Raw genomic sequence first — 17,825 nt, forward strand, 5'->3', positions numbered from 1 at the left:
GCAGAGCCCCAGAGGTCCCTGCCAACCCAAATTATCCTGTCATTCTAACAGGCTGCTTGTCATAGATCAAAATGTTTCACCAGCACTAATTTATTCAGTTATACAGCACACTGCAGTGAGGCAGCAAGAGCATCCAATCTGTGATGCCTAAAACTTCTTCCACCGCTTCCCCTGACTATTTTGAGTTACACCGCACCGCATAAACCCAGTCGTTGCCCTTACTGCTATGACTACAGCTGCAGTGAGGATTTCTTGGTGCTTCCATGACTTGGTGACAACTTAGAAGACACGCAGCCCCAAAGTGGGCCATACGGAATTAGCAACCATCTGTGGAAAATTCAGGTGACGAGTCTGGTGCCTCATAGGAGTTGAGGGGCAGAAGGAAGCACGGTCCCCAGTTCTTGTCTTAATCATGAGAATCTTCTTTTCACAACTGCTTCATCCGCTCCTCAGCTTCCAACTTCCGTAACAGAGAAGGGCTCTGACAAACAGACTTCTCCACTGCAGCCTCCTGGCTCTCGTGGCCAGAGCAGGACCATCTCCTGGGCCGAGAGGGGCACGGCTTGCGTGCTTGTGACCAGCGATCATCCACGCCTATCTCATCTGCACCACGGGGCTGGATGAATACCGCTCTGACCACTTCAAAACAGTCTTCTCCTAACCCTTGAGCTCCGTGTGAAACCGTACAACCAGCCCGGTAACGCGGGGCGGTCTGCCTGCGTCCCGTCGTTCCTGCTGAGCGGGGGCGTATCCCCATCGCTGCTCTTTAGCGCGTGGCAGGAGCGAGAAAGGACCAAAGCCCCCCCGGTTTGTGGTGGGGGTCCGGGGCCTGTCCTGTGCGGCGGGCCAGGAGGGACAGCGCAGGGGGCTGGCGCGCTGGGAGCGGGGGTCCCGCTGCGGGCGGTGCGCGAGCCCGAGCGGGGGTACACGCGAGTGAGTGCGTACGCGCCCGTGCGCGTGCCGCGTGGCTGAGTGTGACTGCCTGTGGGCGTGCGAGGCGGCGGGCAGGGGACTGTCTGGGAGCCCGTGTGCGTCGGAGCGTGTGGCTGTGCCTATGACCTTGCGCGCGCCTGTGGCTGCGTCTGTGAGGGGGCTGGTGCGTGTCTGGGTGACCCTGCGCGTGCGTGCGTGGGACTAGGTGTGTGACCTGCTGCGGGACTGCTTCTGCGCCCCCGTCTGCGCGCGAGCGATCGGGCGCGCGGCTGTACGTGTGAGGCTGTGCCCGTGTGCGTGCGGCCGCGTGGGTGCCCGTGACCCCGAGCGTGCGGCCCCACGTGCGCGCCCGGGAGCACGACTGCCCGCGCCCCTGCGTGTGCGCGCCCCGGCGTGAAGGCCTGCGCGGCCGCGGCGGGTGCGCGCGTGGCTGGGCGCGCGGGGGGGGGGGGGGGCGCGGAGCGGCGCGGCGCTGCGGCGCGGGGGCCAGCAGATGGCGGCGCCGCCCCGGCTGGGCGCGCAGCCCCGCGCCCGCCGCTCCCGCGCGAGCCCCGCTCCGGTTACAACCCTCCCCCGCCCCCGCCCCTCGGCGGCCGTGTCTCCCTCCCAGCCACATCCCCGCCTGTCACTACCACACGCCGGAGAGACACCATGGCGCACGGCGGGCCACGCGTGTCCGCCGCCGCTCCTGCTCCGCGCGGGGCCCCCCGCCTGCTGCCGCCGCCGCCGCCGCCGCTGCTGCTGCTGCTGCTGCTGCTGTTGGGAGCCGGCGCGGCGCTGCGCTGCGCGGAGCCCTGCGGCGGCCGCCCGCGCCCCGGCGCCCTGACCCGCGGGGCGCGCAGCCCACCGGAGCCGCGGGGCGGCGGCGGCGGCGGGGCGGCGGCGGAGGGGGGCAGCCGCTGGCGGAGAGCATCCTCCTCCCCGGCGGCGGGCCGGGAGCAGGTCTCGCTCATCAGCACCTCCTTCGTGCTCAAGGGGGACGCGTCTCACAACCAGGCGATGGTGCACTGGACGGGCGAGAACAGCAGCGTGAGTGCGGCGGGCGGCGCGGGCGGCGGCGGCGGCGGCTCCCCCGCCTCGCGGGGCGCAGCCGGGGCGCGGGCAGGGCCGGCCGGCAGGCGCAGCGCCGTCGGGGGCGGCCGGCCCCAGCGCCCTGCCCCTCCGCCACTTCGCCGAAGTTTGGAAAGTTTGCCAGCGCGCATCTCGCGGAGGGAGGCGCTGGGTGCGCGGCGAGGAGGAGGAGGAGGAGGAGGAGGGCTTGGCCCCGGGCGGCGGGGTGCTGCGCGGCCGCGGGGGCGTGCGAGGGTCGGGGGCGAGCCGCGGCGCGGGGGTTATCTCCTCCGGCCCTTCATAAAGTCCCCGATTAAATTGTCGAGGCTTAATCGATTCACCTCGAATCAATCATCTCCGTGTAATCTTCCCCTGGCCGCCGAGCCCCGCGGCGCGGTCTGGCGCCTGAAGTGCCGCGGGGGCGGTGCGGGGCGGGGGAGGTGAAAAAAACATCCCTCCGCCGGGCCCGGCGCAGAGGTGCGCGGCTGCGGGGGAGCGGGGCGGCCCCCGGCACCCGCCCGGCGGGCGCGGAGCCTCCGCACCGGCGGCGCTTGGCCGGACGCGGGGCGGCGGCGGCGGCGGCGGCGGCCTCCGCACCGGGCCGGGGCAGCGCGGGGCTCGCCCCGGCGGGCTCCCTGCCCGGCACAACGGTGCGAGCGGGACCTTGAAGTCGGCCGTTGCCGGGGGACTTTTCCCAGTCCCGTCGATGTGTAGAAATCGCTCGCTGGGACCCGTGTTTTTGCGTTAGCGCATGAGGCTTTGCAACTTTTTGCTGTTAAAAGCGTGCCTTTCTTTTACTATTTAATTATCAGTTTCGGTCGGAAGCTGTCACGGTGAGCCCGTAGTCCGTTGTCAACTCATTTTCAATTTCAGCTAGTCTTTAAGTTCCTTATGGGTTGACCCGTTGATGGTTGTGTATTTGCACAGATGGTTTCAGGGATTTGCTGCTTCTGAATTTATCCCTCGCTGCGACGTTATATCCTAACAGTTTGCATCGTAGGTAAACATTACATAGCACCTTGCGCTGTCTGTATAACTTCACAGACAGGGAAATATCGTTATGAAGGCTCAAGATCAACTTTCTCCTGGAGGATTTCAGTGTTTCTGGAAAACTCTGTGTGATTTTACTGCAGTTCAGCTAAGCTCCTACTCTGCTTGAACTTTGTGAATTTAGCATAAAGTTTGTTAAAGTTGGCGCAGTTCAGAGAGCTTGTGTTGTACTTCTCGTAAGTACATGAATTATCATCCTTCCTCTAGTTACTCAAGCCCTGTTTTTTGCCTGTTGTTCTAGGGAGTCGCCCAAGATGTGGGGCTGGTAAGGCTGCGCTGGGGAGGACGCAGTGATTCCCTTGAGCAGGCTGACTGCTTGTGTTACTGCTCTAGTATAATGAGATATTTTCACATGTCATAGTTGGAGTCGGCATCAGAAAGCTTGACGCTTTCAAAGGCAGTTTCTGATTTGCTCAGGAAAGACGTGAAAGATGATGGCCATTTTCTTTTCACAGAAAATGTTGCAAATCAGCCGCATCAGCTCTTCTGATTCTGTCCTTTCTCCGTTTCTCTGCCGCTCTTTCTTTCCTGTGGACAGTGCTTGCAGGCTGTTGGAGCTACTTCCTTGAAGAATTCGATATTAAAAAGTTGGCATAAGTTCAGTTTTTGACATAAAAGGCAAGTAACAGCTTTCATGCAAAGCGCTCTTTACTCTGAAATGAATATGGCAGAACCTTGCTAATCCACAGTGATGACTAGTGGTCTCTCCTCACTTCTCTGCAAAGATTTAATAACAGATGCTGCAGTGAGGGCTTGTATTGCTAAAATGTCATTATTTTTGCGGTATGCTACAGTTCATTTACTAGTATACTACGAAGTAGTCTCTTCAAAAGCAAAGATAAATGGGAACTGTCAAAATAAATGAAAGTAGTACAGTCTTTGATGCAACTTCTTAGTTCTTTTTTTGTTTGCTCGCTTACTAATCTACTGATTTCGCATTGCAGGATGGTACTCCCATCATGAGTGCCTGTAGATGTTCTTTCCGGTATTTACACATTCAGTGAAAAATACTCTTGCTGAGTTACTTAAAAAATATGTGGCTTACCTTCTCTACCATCAGATGATTACTGTCAAGCAAGACAGGATTTGAACTAGTGATCTGGTAATGAAAGAACCTCTACTGTCTTAACCCAAATCTGAGCAGCCAGTCTTTTTGCACTGGATGTTTTAAAGTATTGTTGCCACCAGTTTTTGCTCCTTCTTTCCTTATTGGCTTTGTTTTAGTGCATGCTTCCAGTGTAAGAGCTGATTTTAACAAAGGCCTCCAGATAAAAAATAATTTTAAAGGGAGTATATAGAATTTTTTCTTTTTAAGTGGAATAAATGCATTAAGACCAATGGAAGGAGGGTGGGCTTAAAGAGTTAGGAGAGAATATTGCTGCCTGTGTCTGTGTGAGATTAAAACTGTGGAAAATAAGGAGTTCATCCAAAACATACTGAAGAGTCGTCTTGAATTTTTCATACGTATTTTTTTACGCTAGGTTAAATGTTTGGAAGTAGGAACGCTGAGATGCAGTAGTTCTCACGCCTGGTAACTTATGCTTGCATCCTTAAATTCTGTACCAAATCTTCTCTGGCCTCAGCAATGCGTGCTTGCGCCGTGGAGTGCTGCTCTGTCCCAAGTGCGCTGTAGTCAGTGGAAGGACTGTCATTCCTAACAGTGGGATTTTGGACCAGGCCCTGTGCACCTCATGAGGCACTGGGCAGCCTTAAAGTGTCACCGAGGACATTTGGCAGCTCATTGGAGGTACTCAGCACTTTGTAAACCAAGGAGCTAAACTACTTCCTTTACCCTTTACAGCTGCATGGCTGAAAATTTGACAGTGATGAGCTCCAGATGACCATATATTCTCTTAAACACCTCACCTAGTAAAATAAATAAAGAGGAAATATGCGGTAGGATTATTCCTTTGAGCTCCCTGATGGAGAGACAAATAACCATAAAAGATGAGGGGGCAGCTGCTTCCCTGAGAGATGTTCACCTGCATGAATAGTTCATTGAAAGCCTCACCGTGGAGTGGTGTGCATCGGGGCAAGGAAATAAATTGGAAAAGGGTGGAGGTTAGGCTGATCTGCACATGAAGCTTTTAAAAATTTATTTACCTCTTGTAAATCCCTCTGTGCCTCAGTAACCGAACCGTGTGATCTCTTGTTGCATGAGGTATCCTGACAGAAAAGGAGGAGGCTATAAATTGAATTGTTCCTGTCCCCCACACCCTTATTTTTTGTACTTTAGAAGTCTGATGTGTATTGTATTATCTTCTTTTAATGCCGTTAGTTTTGCGAATTATGGAAATGGTGGATGAGGTAGCACAAGGGAGAATATGGTTGCACTGGTTGTAAAGTGAGCTTGAATAACTAGGAAGATCACTTCCTCGTTTTGTCAATAAAGAGCTGTGCGGGGAGGCGTGCAAATTGCTTCCTGTTTTGTGTCCTGATTATTTTTATTTTGTATTCTGATAATTAATTATTTGTAAATTCCATAAACAGTAAGCCTTTCCCTAACTTTTCCTGACAGTGGGCTGCATAGCTAAAACCATTGCTGGTGATGCAAGTCTTGCAGAGCTACTCCTTTTAACATCAAGGGTCTATCTGGCTAGTGAATTCCTACAATTAGTATTTCTGCTCTCTGTCCCCTATGGCGCTGAGTGTCCGCAGAAATCTGTTGTGCACTATTACTTTCAAACAAAGGTTCATGCAAGTGGAACTAATTTCCTTTCCAATCTTAAAATATCATAAGCTGAAGACTTGACAGGTGGGTGGTACAGCACAACGTTTACTCTGGTAAAGGCTAGTGGTTGACGTTTGCTTAACAGATAACCTGGAGTTATGCATCAGAGTATGTACAGCTAGCATGCCTACAGAAGAACCCTTTACTGTGTTAAGTTGAATATGTGTGTTCCCAGATTTAGTAAAAATACATGACCCTTTCTGATTTGGGGAAAGATAGTTTATTAATGACACTTGTAAAAAACCCGTATTTTCTTTGGAAGAGGAGACCTACCTTATAGTCACCCAGGAGGTTTTTGTGCTAGGTAAACAACTTTTTTTGGAGAACCATATTTCTTTTAACCCTCCTGGAGAATTCCTGTTGTGCATTAATGCTAGCTGATTTAAAAAAAATCAAAGCCAAAATAGAAACGTTGGAAGTACAAGACTCATATTCACAATTGATTTCAATTCACAGGATGTTCTTCATGGTGTGTGCAGACTGCTAAAGTGTTGTGAGCAGGACTTTGGCCAACTAGTTCTTAAGTCTGCGGTTTCATGGTGCCAGTATTTCCTTTTTTTTGGTTTGTTGTCACAGTACTAGGTCCATGCAGGCACTGATCTGTGCAGTAAGTTGATGTTATGATCTCTCATAAATGTGTAGCTCTGTGGTATGGGAAATAAAAGACAAACAAGCACACAATCTTTGCAAGACTCAATATTAAACAACAATTTATCAGAAAAGAAGATTTATTGCCCATCTGCAGAAATTGCTACACACTTAAATTTATTCAATTGGTCCAGACCTTTTTGTATTTGCTATACAGATATTTTGTTTAATTAAAAAAAATGCTATTTGTAATACAGTTTCACCATGTATAGTTTGCAGAGTCCAGTGATTGCTAAATGTATTCTTCTGGCAGATGTTTTATTTAATTGGTTTCTGTTTTGTTCAATTTGCAATAAATTGTGCTATGGGAATCTATAAAGACGATTGACTTCGATATTGCTGTAGCAGTATCTGTGGCAGTAAATGTAATTATTTATTCCAACTGGGCAGAAGTCCATTTGTGGTGAGATTTTGGTGCTGTTTCTCAAGAGTAGCTGGACTACTTTTTATGAAACTAAAAGGAGCATGAGGTCAACACTCCTGACGTCTCAAACCTTTGATAAATGGCAGATATATTGCAGAGTGAAAGGCAGGTTTCCCATAGAGAGGATTTAAAAACAAAAATTCCTTGAGATGATAGTGCAATAAAAAACAAACAGCAACCAAACCTGGTACTCATATTTGAATAGAACAGGAAAATCCCAGCCTGAAAGCAGAGTGATTTTAAGCTGTCTGAAATAACTGATGAGTTTAACATCTTCTTTGCTTTTTTCATGATATGAATGTTATGATTTGTTTCATATATTTGCTTGTACCAGCTGTGGATTCCCTCTCCCCCACAGCACGTCCCTCTTGCTGGTCCCGCCTGCCCCGCGTTTCTACAAATTCCACCGGATGAAGACAGGAGAGAGCACCTCCAGCTCCCTGAGTAGACTCATTTGAAATTGATACGTGGTTTAATTAGCATATGTTTGTCTTAAACATGCTTGAAGGTCCTCCTCCTTCATGCACACTCCTCCACACCTGGAATCAGACCTGGTTTGACCTGGTTTGCTGGTTTAACTGGCATTACCTGGCTTGCTTAGGAGCAAGTTACTAGCAACCTTTGTGTGCGAAGGAGCGCCTGTGGCAGTGTGGGGAGGTGGGCAGAGAGGGAGGAGTGGGGAGGTGCCACAAACGTGGCAGGGGTTTTAACCGCGGCAGGGAAAGTTAGCAATGGAAGAGTAAAGACAAGGTTGAAACCGTACCTCTGATACTGCTGGTATTATATGTGCATGATAAACCAAACCTAGCTTAATAACAATCATTGGAAATGTGTTCAGGCCTTTGATAGCAGGGTCACACCTCGCAGTGGGAAGTGGCAATTGCATTCTTCCCAGGCTTGGCAGTGTTAGAAATCTGCTGATGGAGATTTTTGGAGAAAGAGATGGGGACACTCCTTTTGATTTTACTAAAATTCAATAGACGAGTAGATTGGTTCAGGAAAGCAATGGGAAAAATGATGATTTTTTCAGGAAAACAGTAATTGTTCTTCTAAAATGGGAAGTTCTATCAGGTTTGTCTCTGTTTGCAAAGTAAAAACATGGAAGTTATTTATGCCAAGCCCTTTCCACGTCCAGATAAAATGTTTTATCATCGTGTCAATTAAGACCAAAGGATATTAGCACAAGGGAGTATAATCTGTAATATAACGCAAGTTGTATTCTTCTAGTTCCTGCAAGGAGAATTTCATTTAAGTAAAAAATAAAAGCGTAGGTTGAAGGTAGTCTGCAATATATGACCGCTTGCAGTAGCTCAGGAGGAAACTTGATGACCTACCACATTCCTTCAGCATTTATGTTCCCATAGTCTAGCATTCTTTACCAGAAATCCCCCCCTCCCGACCCCCTGCCTCAGCAATAATAATTTAAAACCCTAATAAAACACCAATGACAAAACCACTTTGGAAATAAATAGTGAGTGGGATCCTTTGTCATGCCTAGCTTCAGTCTTCGTGTCTAAGCTTGGACTTCTGTGGTAGGAAGGGGATGGAGATGGTCTCTGGGTTATTCTCTCCCCTGGCTGTCTTAACACGCGCAGAAGAAAGCTTGGATGAATTGTCTTCTGAAAGCATGTGTCCCCCTCTCCTTTTATTAGAGAGGGAGCCTAGATGACTAACTTAGATGAAACACATAATTTATTTCAAGTTATGCCTAACCCAAATATCTGTAATTTATTGCTAAGGGATGCAGTTATTTCCTTCCTTCCTTATTGTATTACAGTTGTTGGAGTTTGAGTCAGGGACTGAGACTGTTGTGGTAGGTGCTACACAAACCCAAAGCAAAAATACAATTGCAGCTCTAAAAATTTTATAATTACAATTTTGCCTACCTATATCCCTGAGAAGGAAGACTGTATATTTAAAGGATATACATGGACAGAGATGACACAGAGGTCTAAGTTTCAGTCCAAGGGCTGCTCCAGCAGCTGTTTAAGTATTTTTTTTCTAATGACTTTGAATATTCATGCCTAAACAGTCATTGGAGCAAGGCCTGGAATTTCCCCTCCCAGTTGGGAGTTTAACCAGGAGTGTGTGTGTGTGTGTGTGTGTGTGTGTGTGTGTGTTTTTCTGTCTCTCGCTTTTCCAGACTAGCGGATCTGTAATGCGGAACAGATTGAGCAGGAAGGGTTGCAAGCCTGGTCCCTTGGTATTCTGAGGTCTGGTGGGAGATGCGCGTTTGAACTCGTCATGCAGAAGCAGGTGTTAAACCCTGCTCCTGGGCGAGCGCTCCAACCCGGGGCCCTGTTGTGCAAAAGGCTGAGGAGGGCAGTGCCAACCCCCAGGAGAAGCTGTTGGGCAAACGCCGCCGCCGGCTGTGCAGTGCTCGGTGTGGCGGGTGCGTGGTGGCCCGTCTGCTGGGCTCCCTGGGGCAGGTAAGGTTAGTGAAGTGCTGCGTTTGTGGATCCTGCTGCGGTTTGTCAGCCCTGGGAGCGGCTGCCATGGAAGGAGAGGGGAGAAGCGGTGAGGCTGCTGCGTTGCGGGACCGCGAGCGTGCGCGCCGCGCTTGGCGGAGTTGGCGCTGCTCTCTGCAGCCCCGTCTCCGCGTCCCCGAGTGCTCAGGCCCTGCTGCGATAGTCACGGTGGTACGGCAGGGCAAATTCGAGGCTTGGCCGGAGGGAGAACTTAACGTTCCACGGGAGCGGCGTTTGGGTTGAACTGAAGGCGAGTAGCACTATTGAGGAACTTTGCCAATTACTTTACCAGTTTCCTCTGGAATACCGTTTGTGGTTATTCTGTGCCTCAGTTTCCCACCTGGGGTGCAAGAGTAATGGTATTTCCCTCTCTCTTAGCATTGTTATTATAAATAACCTGGACGCTTTGATATTAAAGTAGTGATTACCATCTAAATGCATACAAGAGGCAGGACTGTAGAAAATCTAATCTCTGGTTTCATTGTTCCTTTGTTTCATAGTATGGTCTAAGAATTAGAGAAGAAAAGGTCCTCACAGGTCAAGGAAACATCTCTGGGTTTTTTGTTTTTTTTTTGATGTTTGTGTTGATCAGGGCACCTTTTATAGTGTGCATTCCGGTTTTGTATTCCAGTTTATTTTAAATGCCTAGAGTCCTGTCATTTGTGTTGGCAGACCCTTGAATAGTCTTAAGGTTATGTGCCTGAAAACATTTTCACTGAAACTTAACCTACATTTGCCTTAGTTTTTTTCCACTCTCGTTCTCTGGTATACTGGCTAAAATAATTGTGCTTCTTTCTCGGCCTTTGTACCTTTTCTACGCTGGCAGACTAGTTATAGTGTCTCTGAATAACAATTTTTTTTCCCCCTTTTAATTTTTTTCTGTAGCTCACTATTGCTAGCTCTGTAATTGCACCATCTGGATACAACAGTACCTTCACATAATAGTACCTACCTACAATGTATTTGACAGGAACATTTTCCGAAGTGCACCTACAGAGATTGTTGTTCATTTCTGGCTTCCCTCTAATCCCTGTAATGGCCCCCTGATTATTACTCGAGTTCCCTAAAAAGAAACCTATAGAACAGTAAACAGAGTTTGTTTGCTTGTTTGTTTATGGAATGAGAAGTCACAAAAACACTAATATAGTTTGATCATTAGGTTAAAAGCTAATTTCTGTGGGTTTGTGTAGTAAGATTGTTTCTTCTAGAAGCTAAAGTAGATACATTTAATGTAGGTGCTGTTAGTATAGTAGATAGATTTAATATTTTTCTTTCCTCACCCACTTGATGAAATTTGTCTCTTTCATGATCCTTGGAAACTTATCAGAGTGCAAAACTGCAAGAAAAGTGGGGTAGAAGTGTATTACCAGATTCCGGCTACCAGCCGAGTATCCGTGTTCCTCCTGAAAGGTAGGACCGTGTTTTCTGACCAGCATGTTCCATTTTGGCAGATGGCCACCTGCAGTCTATAAAAGCAGTCTGCTGCTGTCTCTCCTCTGCTCCCCAGCCTGCAAGTGCCACAGGGCAGTCCTCTCCCCCGCCTCCAAGGCGTGGGAACAAGATGCGGTGTGCTGGGACTCTGCTCTCAGTTGGTGGCCTTTAGCGTAGCAGCTTCTGTAATACCAGTAAATAGTAATGATGATGACTGACAGGTGAGCTGTCCCACCTGGAAGCCCTAGCTGTGGGTAGCTTCAATCCCCCTAGACTCTCTAAGTAAGCTACTGTAGAGAAAAGTTGTTTTTCTCAGGTGTTGAAGAACAACCTGTTTATGGTTAATGCATTCCCATGCTTGCCTCCAACAGCAATTGTCACTGCAAGAGAGATGCCCAAGGGGATGGAGCTAGAGGCTTGCAGGAATGTATTGGAATCGCTCTTTGAGCTTTGAGCCGCGTTTCACAATGCTGCGTGACTGATTCTGAAGAAATAGTTGTTTCTTCGTTGAAAACACAATTGTATCAGGGGATGGTAGGTTACCAAAAAAACCTCCTGGGTCTAAGTTCAATAAGATATTTTTCCTGTGTAAGCTAACTGAAAATAGCTTATAACTTGCTCTTTTCAGGGGATTGGAACTGCCTGTGAGTCTAAGGGATCTAAATCTGCAGCAGTACTTGTTAAATCTTGCCATTTATGGAAAGCAGAATATTCTTCTCTCAAGTTCTGCTTTTATGCTGTAAGGGATTGCGTTGGGCATTTAAGCGTGAGTAGGCCCCAGTGTTAGCAGAGGTAGAGAGAAGTGAATAACTTTGAGTGAACCTTTGAACCCCTTTTGTATAGGTTTTTTAATGCACGGTTGTTGAGGGGCTGGCCCCTGGATGAGGCATAGTAATAGCAATAAAACAAGCAAAACCAGTCACATGCCAGCGGGAGGGCAGTTGCTTTCTGGGCATGTGGAGACAAGATCACCAATAATTATGGCCACACGGTGCCAGGGACCCGTCAGGACACAGCGCGTGTATGTAGCACTCCGCCATTCAGCCCATTAGGAATAGATATATACTTCTGTATCTTAAGTTCCTGGCTGGTTTGTAGAGTGATCCCACTCTGTTCCTTCTGAGCACTTTATTGGGCATGCTGAGGCTAGTGGGGCTAGGATTAGGCAGGGCTACTGCATACTGGTTTGTGGATATGCTCGTGAAAATCATTCCTCCTGTCCTCTCTCATTTTAGTCTTGTAAACAGCCCAAGTTTAATTAAGACATATAGAGCTCCAGCGTCTGGAGTATTCTAGTATTTCAGGTGGTTAGAGGGTAGAAGCAAGCAGACATATGAATTAGGAGACTTTCCTCTCCCTGGCCCGTATGCACCACGCGGGCACTGGGACTTATCAGAGTCATAGCTTTTGATTTAGAGGACTGTTTCTTTTGTTGTTAATTTATTTGACTTTTAACTAGTGGTTTCCCGTGTTTCCCTGCTTGTTATCCAGCTGTATAATGGCAAGCATGGCAGGAGGTCTCAGCTCCCTTGAGGGGGGCTTGAGGCATGTTCCTTGCCCTGAGTGAGAAGTACAAAAGGACCAGAAAGTACACAAAACATCTGTGCTGGGAGCACAGTGGCTTCAGGGTGTGACTTGTGTCCTGAGCACCAGGGACAGACTAGAGAGAGCCGGCAGTGAGTGCCCTGGTTGCCCTTGGCTGTGTCGGTGCTGGGGGCAGAGAGCTGGGAAGCTGGTTCTGAGCTTTTCGTTCCCCTGGGATGAGGGGGGCCAGTACTGACAGAGCCAGCTGAGACCTGATCCTGTTCTTTTTGAAGTTTCCCAGCCTGATAGGAAAAAGAAATATGAAAGAATCCAGTGTTATTTTTTCCTCTCTTTGATGTGACAGCCACTGAGGTGCTAGTGAGCACATGCAGGAAGGAGGAGGGTGTGTGGATGGAGCAAAGGTGCCCATATTTTTGGAGCAAGCAGGCCACTTGCAAATGTTTTGTATTTCTCTTGGGTCACAGATATTATTATTAAACTCTGACTGAAACCACTGTAAAGAAGAGAAGTAACAGCGTATGCTGTGCATCAGCTGTGGAGCGTTTTTGTAGCTCTGTGAAATCCAGTTTGTGAATCACTGACTTAGCTGTTGGCTCTCACCAGCTCCTGCAAAGGAAGTTGTAGAAGGAATCCTTTCCTCTGCATCTAGGCTAAAGCAGGCACTTCTCCTTAAAACTTGCTAGATGTAGCTCAGCAAACATATTTCCAGTTCATAATGAAATACATATGTTCTTCTTCTTGTGGCATCTCTCCAGGGCTACTGCACAGAGCACAGAGGGCCACTAGCTAGATCTCCTTTTCCTTCCTTCCTCCTCCTCCAATTCTTTAAAACAAATGGTGCATTATAAAGTGGGCTACCTTTGGAGGGCTTTGAACCTTGGTGTTATTTTTAATAATCTCATTGCTTCGGGAGAACATTAAGAGACAGCATTTTTTTCATTAGTTGTATAAGCACCTTGTACCTAGTGTTCCTTTTGTTTATTTTAAAATTCCCTTGAGGGCTGAGAGAACTTACCAGCCGTGGGAGATTGATAGTGCGTTATCAGGCTATCAATGTGTAGTCAGTGTGTTGTTAGCTGGAAAATTATCAGTACAAAATGACTTTTTAGTTTAGTTGAGCTAACATCACAAAAGCCACTTCTTAAACTGGCACAAACTGGGACAACTTAAGGGTTGAGGGAAGTGTCAGCTTCTTCCTCAGCTAGTGGAGGTGGTTCATCTTGGTCAGTCTGCAAGCACATAGGCATGTTTGAGCTACTTTTGTGTATGCAGGAGAGGTTTCACTAGAGCTGCATGAGAAGAAGACCCTCCACTTCTTTTGGAATCCGTGTCTGTGAGGGATACGTCTTGTCTCTAATGTTCCTGACTGAAGAGACTATCTCTGAAGACAGAAATGTAGGGTTAAAGGAGGAAATACTGTATTTTTTATCCTGTTTGCAGAATACTGCAGTATTTTGTGAAGGATGTTGAAGTTCTCTAGGGGAGCAGGAATCAGTCCACCATGATGTTTCACATGGGTGGGTAGCTCAGGAGTCAAGGCCATTAGGATGAGAGTTCATAGCCTTTCATCTGCAGTCTGTTGTGTGTGGAGGGTTTGCGCAAAATATGCAAGCTTTTTATTTTTGTAGCCACTAAACAGACTTGTATTTATTTATTGAACCTGATTGTCACAGTCATTATCACTCAGTGAGAAACTCTGCTCCTCTTTAGGCTACTGTTATATCTGTCCTTTGTTTCTCTTACTTTTCCCTCTGCGTTGTTTCTTATTCCTCCTCCCTCCTCTCTCCGTTTCTGAGAGTCTCCTTTGTTTTTCTCTCTTCATTTCTCTCCCTGTATTAAATCACCTTTCTCACCCCTGAGGGCTTAAATAGCATCATCTTCCCTGTTCCATCTGGAAAAAAGATCTTCAAAGACGTAGTTAGTAATGACACAGATATGTCATCAGTAGATTTGGGAGTTGCCATTCCAGTGAATATAGATGTTCACACTTGGTCACATGCTGTCTGCAGGCTTGGACTGATGTAGCGGCGTTGCTTAAGGAAATCTGGTGTTCGTGCTGGTATCTGTAGGTCTAGAGGCTAGCTACAGCAGATGTTTAAAAGAAAATTGTCCCTAGAATATATCATCTAAATTGAAACTGTCCCAGGAGCAGTGTGTTTCACCTTGTGCCCCTAGCCTAAAGCTGTAAAGTGATCTCTTGAACTCACCTAGGCTAGTTTTAGGTTAGGGACATGAATGAAATATATTGCTTCTCTGTCAAGCTTCTGGGGAAGTTTAAATGATCATCATTAGAAATGAAAGACTCAAAATCCCATTTCCAGTCATCCGGTTCTGCAAGCTGTGCATACCATCTAATAAGAATTTATATGTTACTCATCACTGGAATTACTCTGCTGCTTACCCAAGTTTAATTGAAAAATAATCATAATCTCTTCAGTGTTAGATTTAATGCATAAATGCAGTATTGTAAGCAAAACACAACTTTTGAAATATCTGTTACCATGGATTTTAGTGTCCTTATTTAGTTCAGATATTAGTGGATGCTCACAATTTGAATCATGTCATTCTGACACATGACTTTGCCAAGCGCGTCTCATTATTACTTTTGTAACCTATAGGCAATGAATTCTTTTTCCTTTAAAGTTTTTGCAAGCTGCTGCTTACTGAAGGAATTAAAATGAATGACCACTTTTTTTCAAAAACAAATGCAAGCTGAGGAGAGTCAAGACAGCAAATGTGTTTGAAGCTGTCATTACAGGGGGAATCTGCAGCTCATACACGCGAGCTCTGTGGGCTTTCTCTGAGCTTTGCGAGGATGGGAGTTCAAAGCAACAAAGCGCTACGGTCTTGGTTTCTAGCGTAGCTTGTTTCACTGATACCGCTGCACTTGCTGTGCAGTCACTGTAGTTCACAGACTGAAAGGAGATGAACAGATTTAGATTGCTTTTATCTGACATGAAATTGATGCTATCTTATGGGAATGACTTAAAAGAAGAACATAAGAATGGCAGCACTAGGTTAGACCTGTTGATACCTAGGGAGAAGCATCAGAATAGGATGGACATTTTGTGATCCTTCAGCAGACAGGTCTCCTGGCCTGCAGCAGTTTGTGGCTCAGGGCTAACTGCAAAAGCTTTTCTGGTGCAGAAAGCATGTACCTTGTTTTATAAACATGAAAATCAAAGGGAAGATGAGCGTATATACTTAAACGGAGCAGTTAACCAAAGTTGCTAGTGCTGAATCTCTCTTGATGACATCATCCTTTCCCTATATTTAAATGACTTCAGATTTTGAATTTTGGTCTCAGAGTGGCTTAAATTTTGTGGCTCTGTGGCTACATTTCAGAATTTGAAAATGATTTCTTACTGTATTGATTTTAATAGTATTTAAATTCCAGCAAGTCTCATAAAATAACAAGTAGACCTCTCAAGGTATTATTTACAAAGTACTTCAGCACTTACTTGATTTTTTAATGTAACTTTCTCACCAGTTTGAGAAATTAAAATGATACTGTTTGACTTGAGTGAATATTCTTTCTGCAACCTCATTTGAACCAGGATTAATTTTGTATTCAAGTCATTATTCTCTTGGTACATAACCAATACGGTATATGTTCTTATCAACAAGTGAGCCTCATTTTTAATTTATGAAAGTTCACCTGGGAGTATTCAAATGTCTAACCCTTTCCAAGTATTAAAAATGCCTTTGATGTCTTAGAGTTTGTCTTTAAACAACTGATATTCTGGTGTGCTGTATAAGAAAGTTGTTTTGATATGTACCAGATTTGCTGCTTGTTAGTTCCAAGTTTGCATGGCATAATTTAGCTAGGTTTTTGTTCAGTAAAAATCAGTGGTTCCGTTAAAATAAAAATCAAACTTTATCTCTCTCCAGTTCTGTTTAATATTAAATTTATAGTGATTTAAAGGCCAGTTTTTAAAAAGGCATGATCCTATTTCTTAGACTCTAAGAAATCCTGAGGATGAATGTTGCTGAGAATCTTCTTGTTCATTCTTATCCACACATGATTCATGATGTTTTAATAAAGGTGTGCAGTGCTCTCTTTGCCTTTTTAATATTAAATTGAAGAATATCAATAAAACCGTTCAGGGATAGTGGACTGTCTGTAGGCTCCATGGGAACCCATGCCTTGATCAGATTTCTAAGCTAGTATAAAGCAGTGTCATTCTATTGACTTTAATTTCACCCTCTATGGAACAATTCTTAACTTTGATTTGTCTCACAGTTATCATTGTAACGGAAAGAAAAGGTGCAGGAGCCTACAAAGTGGGGAAAAAGTAAACAGAAACCAGGTAGTATCACCAGAATTGCATCACAGGTATTGCATTCCACACAGCAGTCTTTTCTCTCTTCCTGTATTTTTTCCTTTTCTTCAATTTATTTTCTCTTGACATCTATATGTTAATTTTTCTAGGAAAAGCAAGCTTGTTAGCTCAAGCAGAGGTTGTTTTTTGTTTTCTTTCTCTGTGTTCTCACTCTTTCTTAGTCTTCTACCTGTCTGTCTGTGGATTGGTTAATTCAGTCTTTTTAGCGGCTTCTCTTTTGTATTGGTTTTGTTTAGCATCACTAGCGTCAGCACGTTACATATGGAAGGCACATCAGCTGAAGGAAACCAAAATCCTGATCAGCTTACCATCACTGTAGATAGAGAGAAACCAGCTGATATGAGTGAAATGATTTCTGCATCGGTCTTCTTGCACAGGCAGTCAGTTTAACAGTGAGAATCCAGACTTGAGTCCTCATTGCTTTCCTGCTGTGGATGGCTCCCTGTATTTTAGTCTCATTCTTCAGAATTCACTGATGCACTGTAATAGCGCTTAGCTGGGACAGCAGTGGTATGTTTGGCCCTTTTAAAATCAAACCGTGCAATATTACTGAACCCAAGGCCCATAAAAGTCAACAGCCACCTTCAGTGTGTTTTGGATCAGTTCCCTTGGATGATGCTTCAACTTTTTGACCATATAGTAGTTCAGAGGTATTTGAAGCCCAGAAGCATTAGGAGGAATCTGTCACTGCTAACAGCATGAGGCTCATCTTGATGACAAAGCAGGATCAATGTTTTTTATTGTTTTTTTTTTAGTATATCCGGCTTCTTTCTGGAGTTTCTGTAGCACATCAAGCTAATATTTATTGGGAATGAGATACTGTTTTACTAGATATCATTGTTATATCCAGTGTGAGGAAAAAGCGTGATGTTTTCACTCTTCTCCGTCACTTTTTTGGTGAAGGAGCAAGCATGCAGCAAAGCCGGTCTGTTCTTTAATGAAAAATTTTAGGGCACAATACTGTGTAACTTCGCTAATTATTTAAGTATTCAAGTTAAAGGGAACATAATTAGTAGGCTAATTTGGATTCACCCTTCCCTATTACCATTTAAAGAAGTCGGATGTAGAGCTCTGATACTGCTTCATTTAGTCTAACTATTGCAATGACCTAACTCCTTGTGAGTCAGACTGTTCTTGTTCTGATATGAAGCAGGTTTTTTGTGTCACTGGATCAGGCCATGTAGTGCTTGAGGCTTTTCTGA

General features: G+C 45.9%; 1 protein-coding gene across 2 annotated transcripts in view; it reads left to right on the plus strand.

Moving 5' to 3' along the window:
- Positions 1-1,584: 1,584 nt before the first annotated feature.
- Positions 1,585-17,825, plus strand: part of SORCS2 (sortilin related VPS10 domain containing receptor 2) — a 552,296-nt gene continuing 536,055 nt past the window's right edge. Inside the window, exon 1 of one of the 2 annotated variants that reach the window (XM_068943433.1) lies at positions 1,585-1,962. In XM_068943433.1, the coding sequence (XP_068799534.1) occupies positions 1,585-1,962 (378 nt within the window). The remainder of the gene's footprint in view (positions 1,963-17,825) is intronic. The other variant, XM_068943434.1, reaches the window with a different exon arrangement.

The sequence above is a fragment of the Struthio camelus genome, chromosome 4, assembly GCF_040807025.1.
Source record: "Struthio camelus isolate bStrCam1 chromosome 4, bStrCam1.hap1, whole genome shotgun sequence".
Taxonomy (NCBI): Eukaryota; Metazoa; Chordata; class Aves; order Struthioniformes; family Struthionidae; genus Struthio; species Struthio camelus.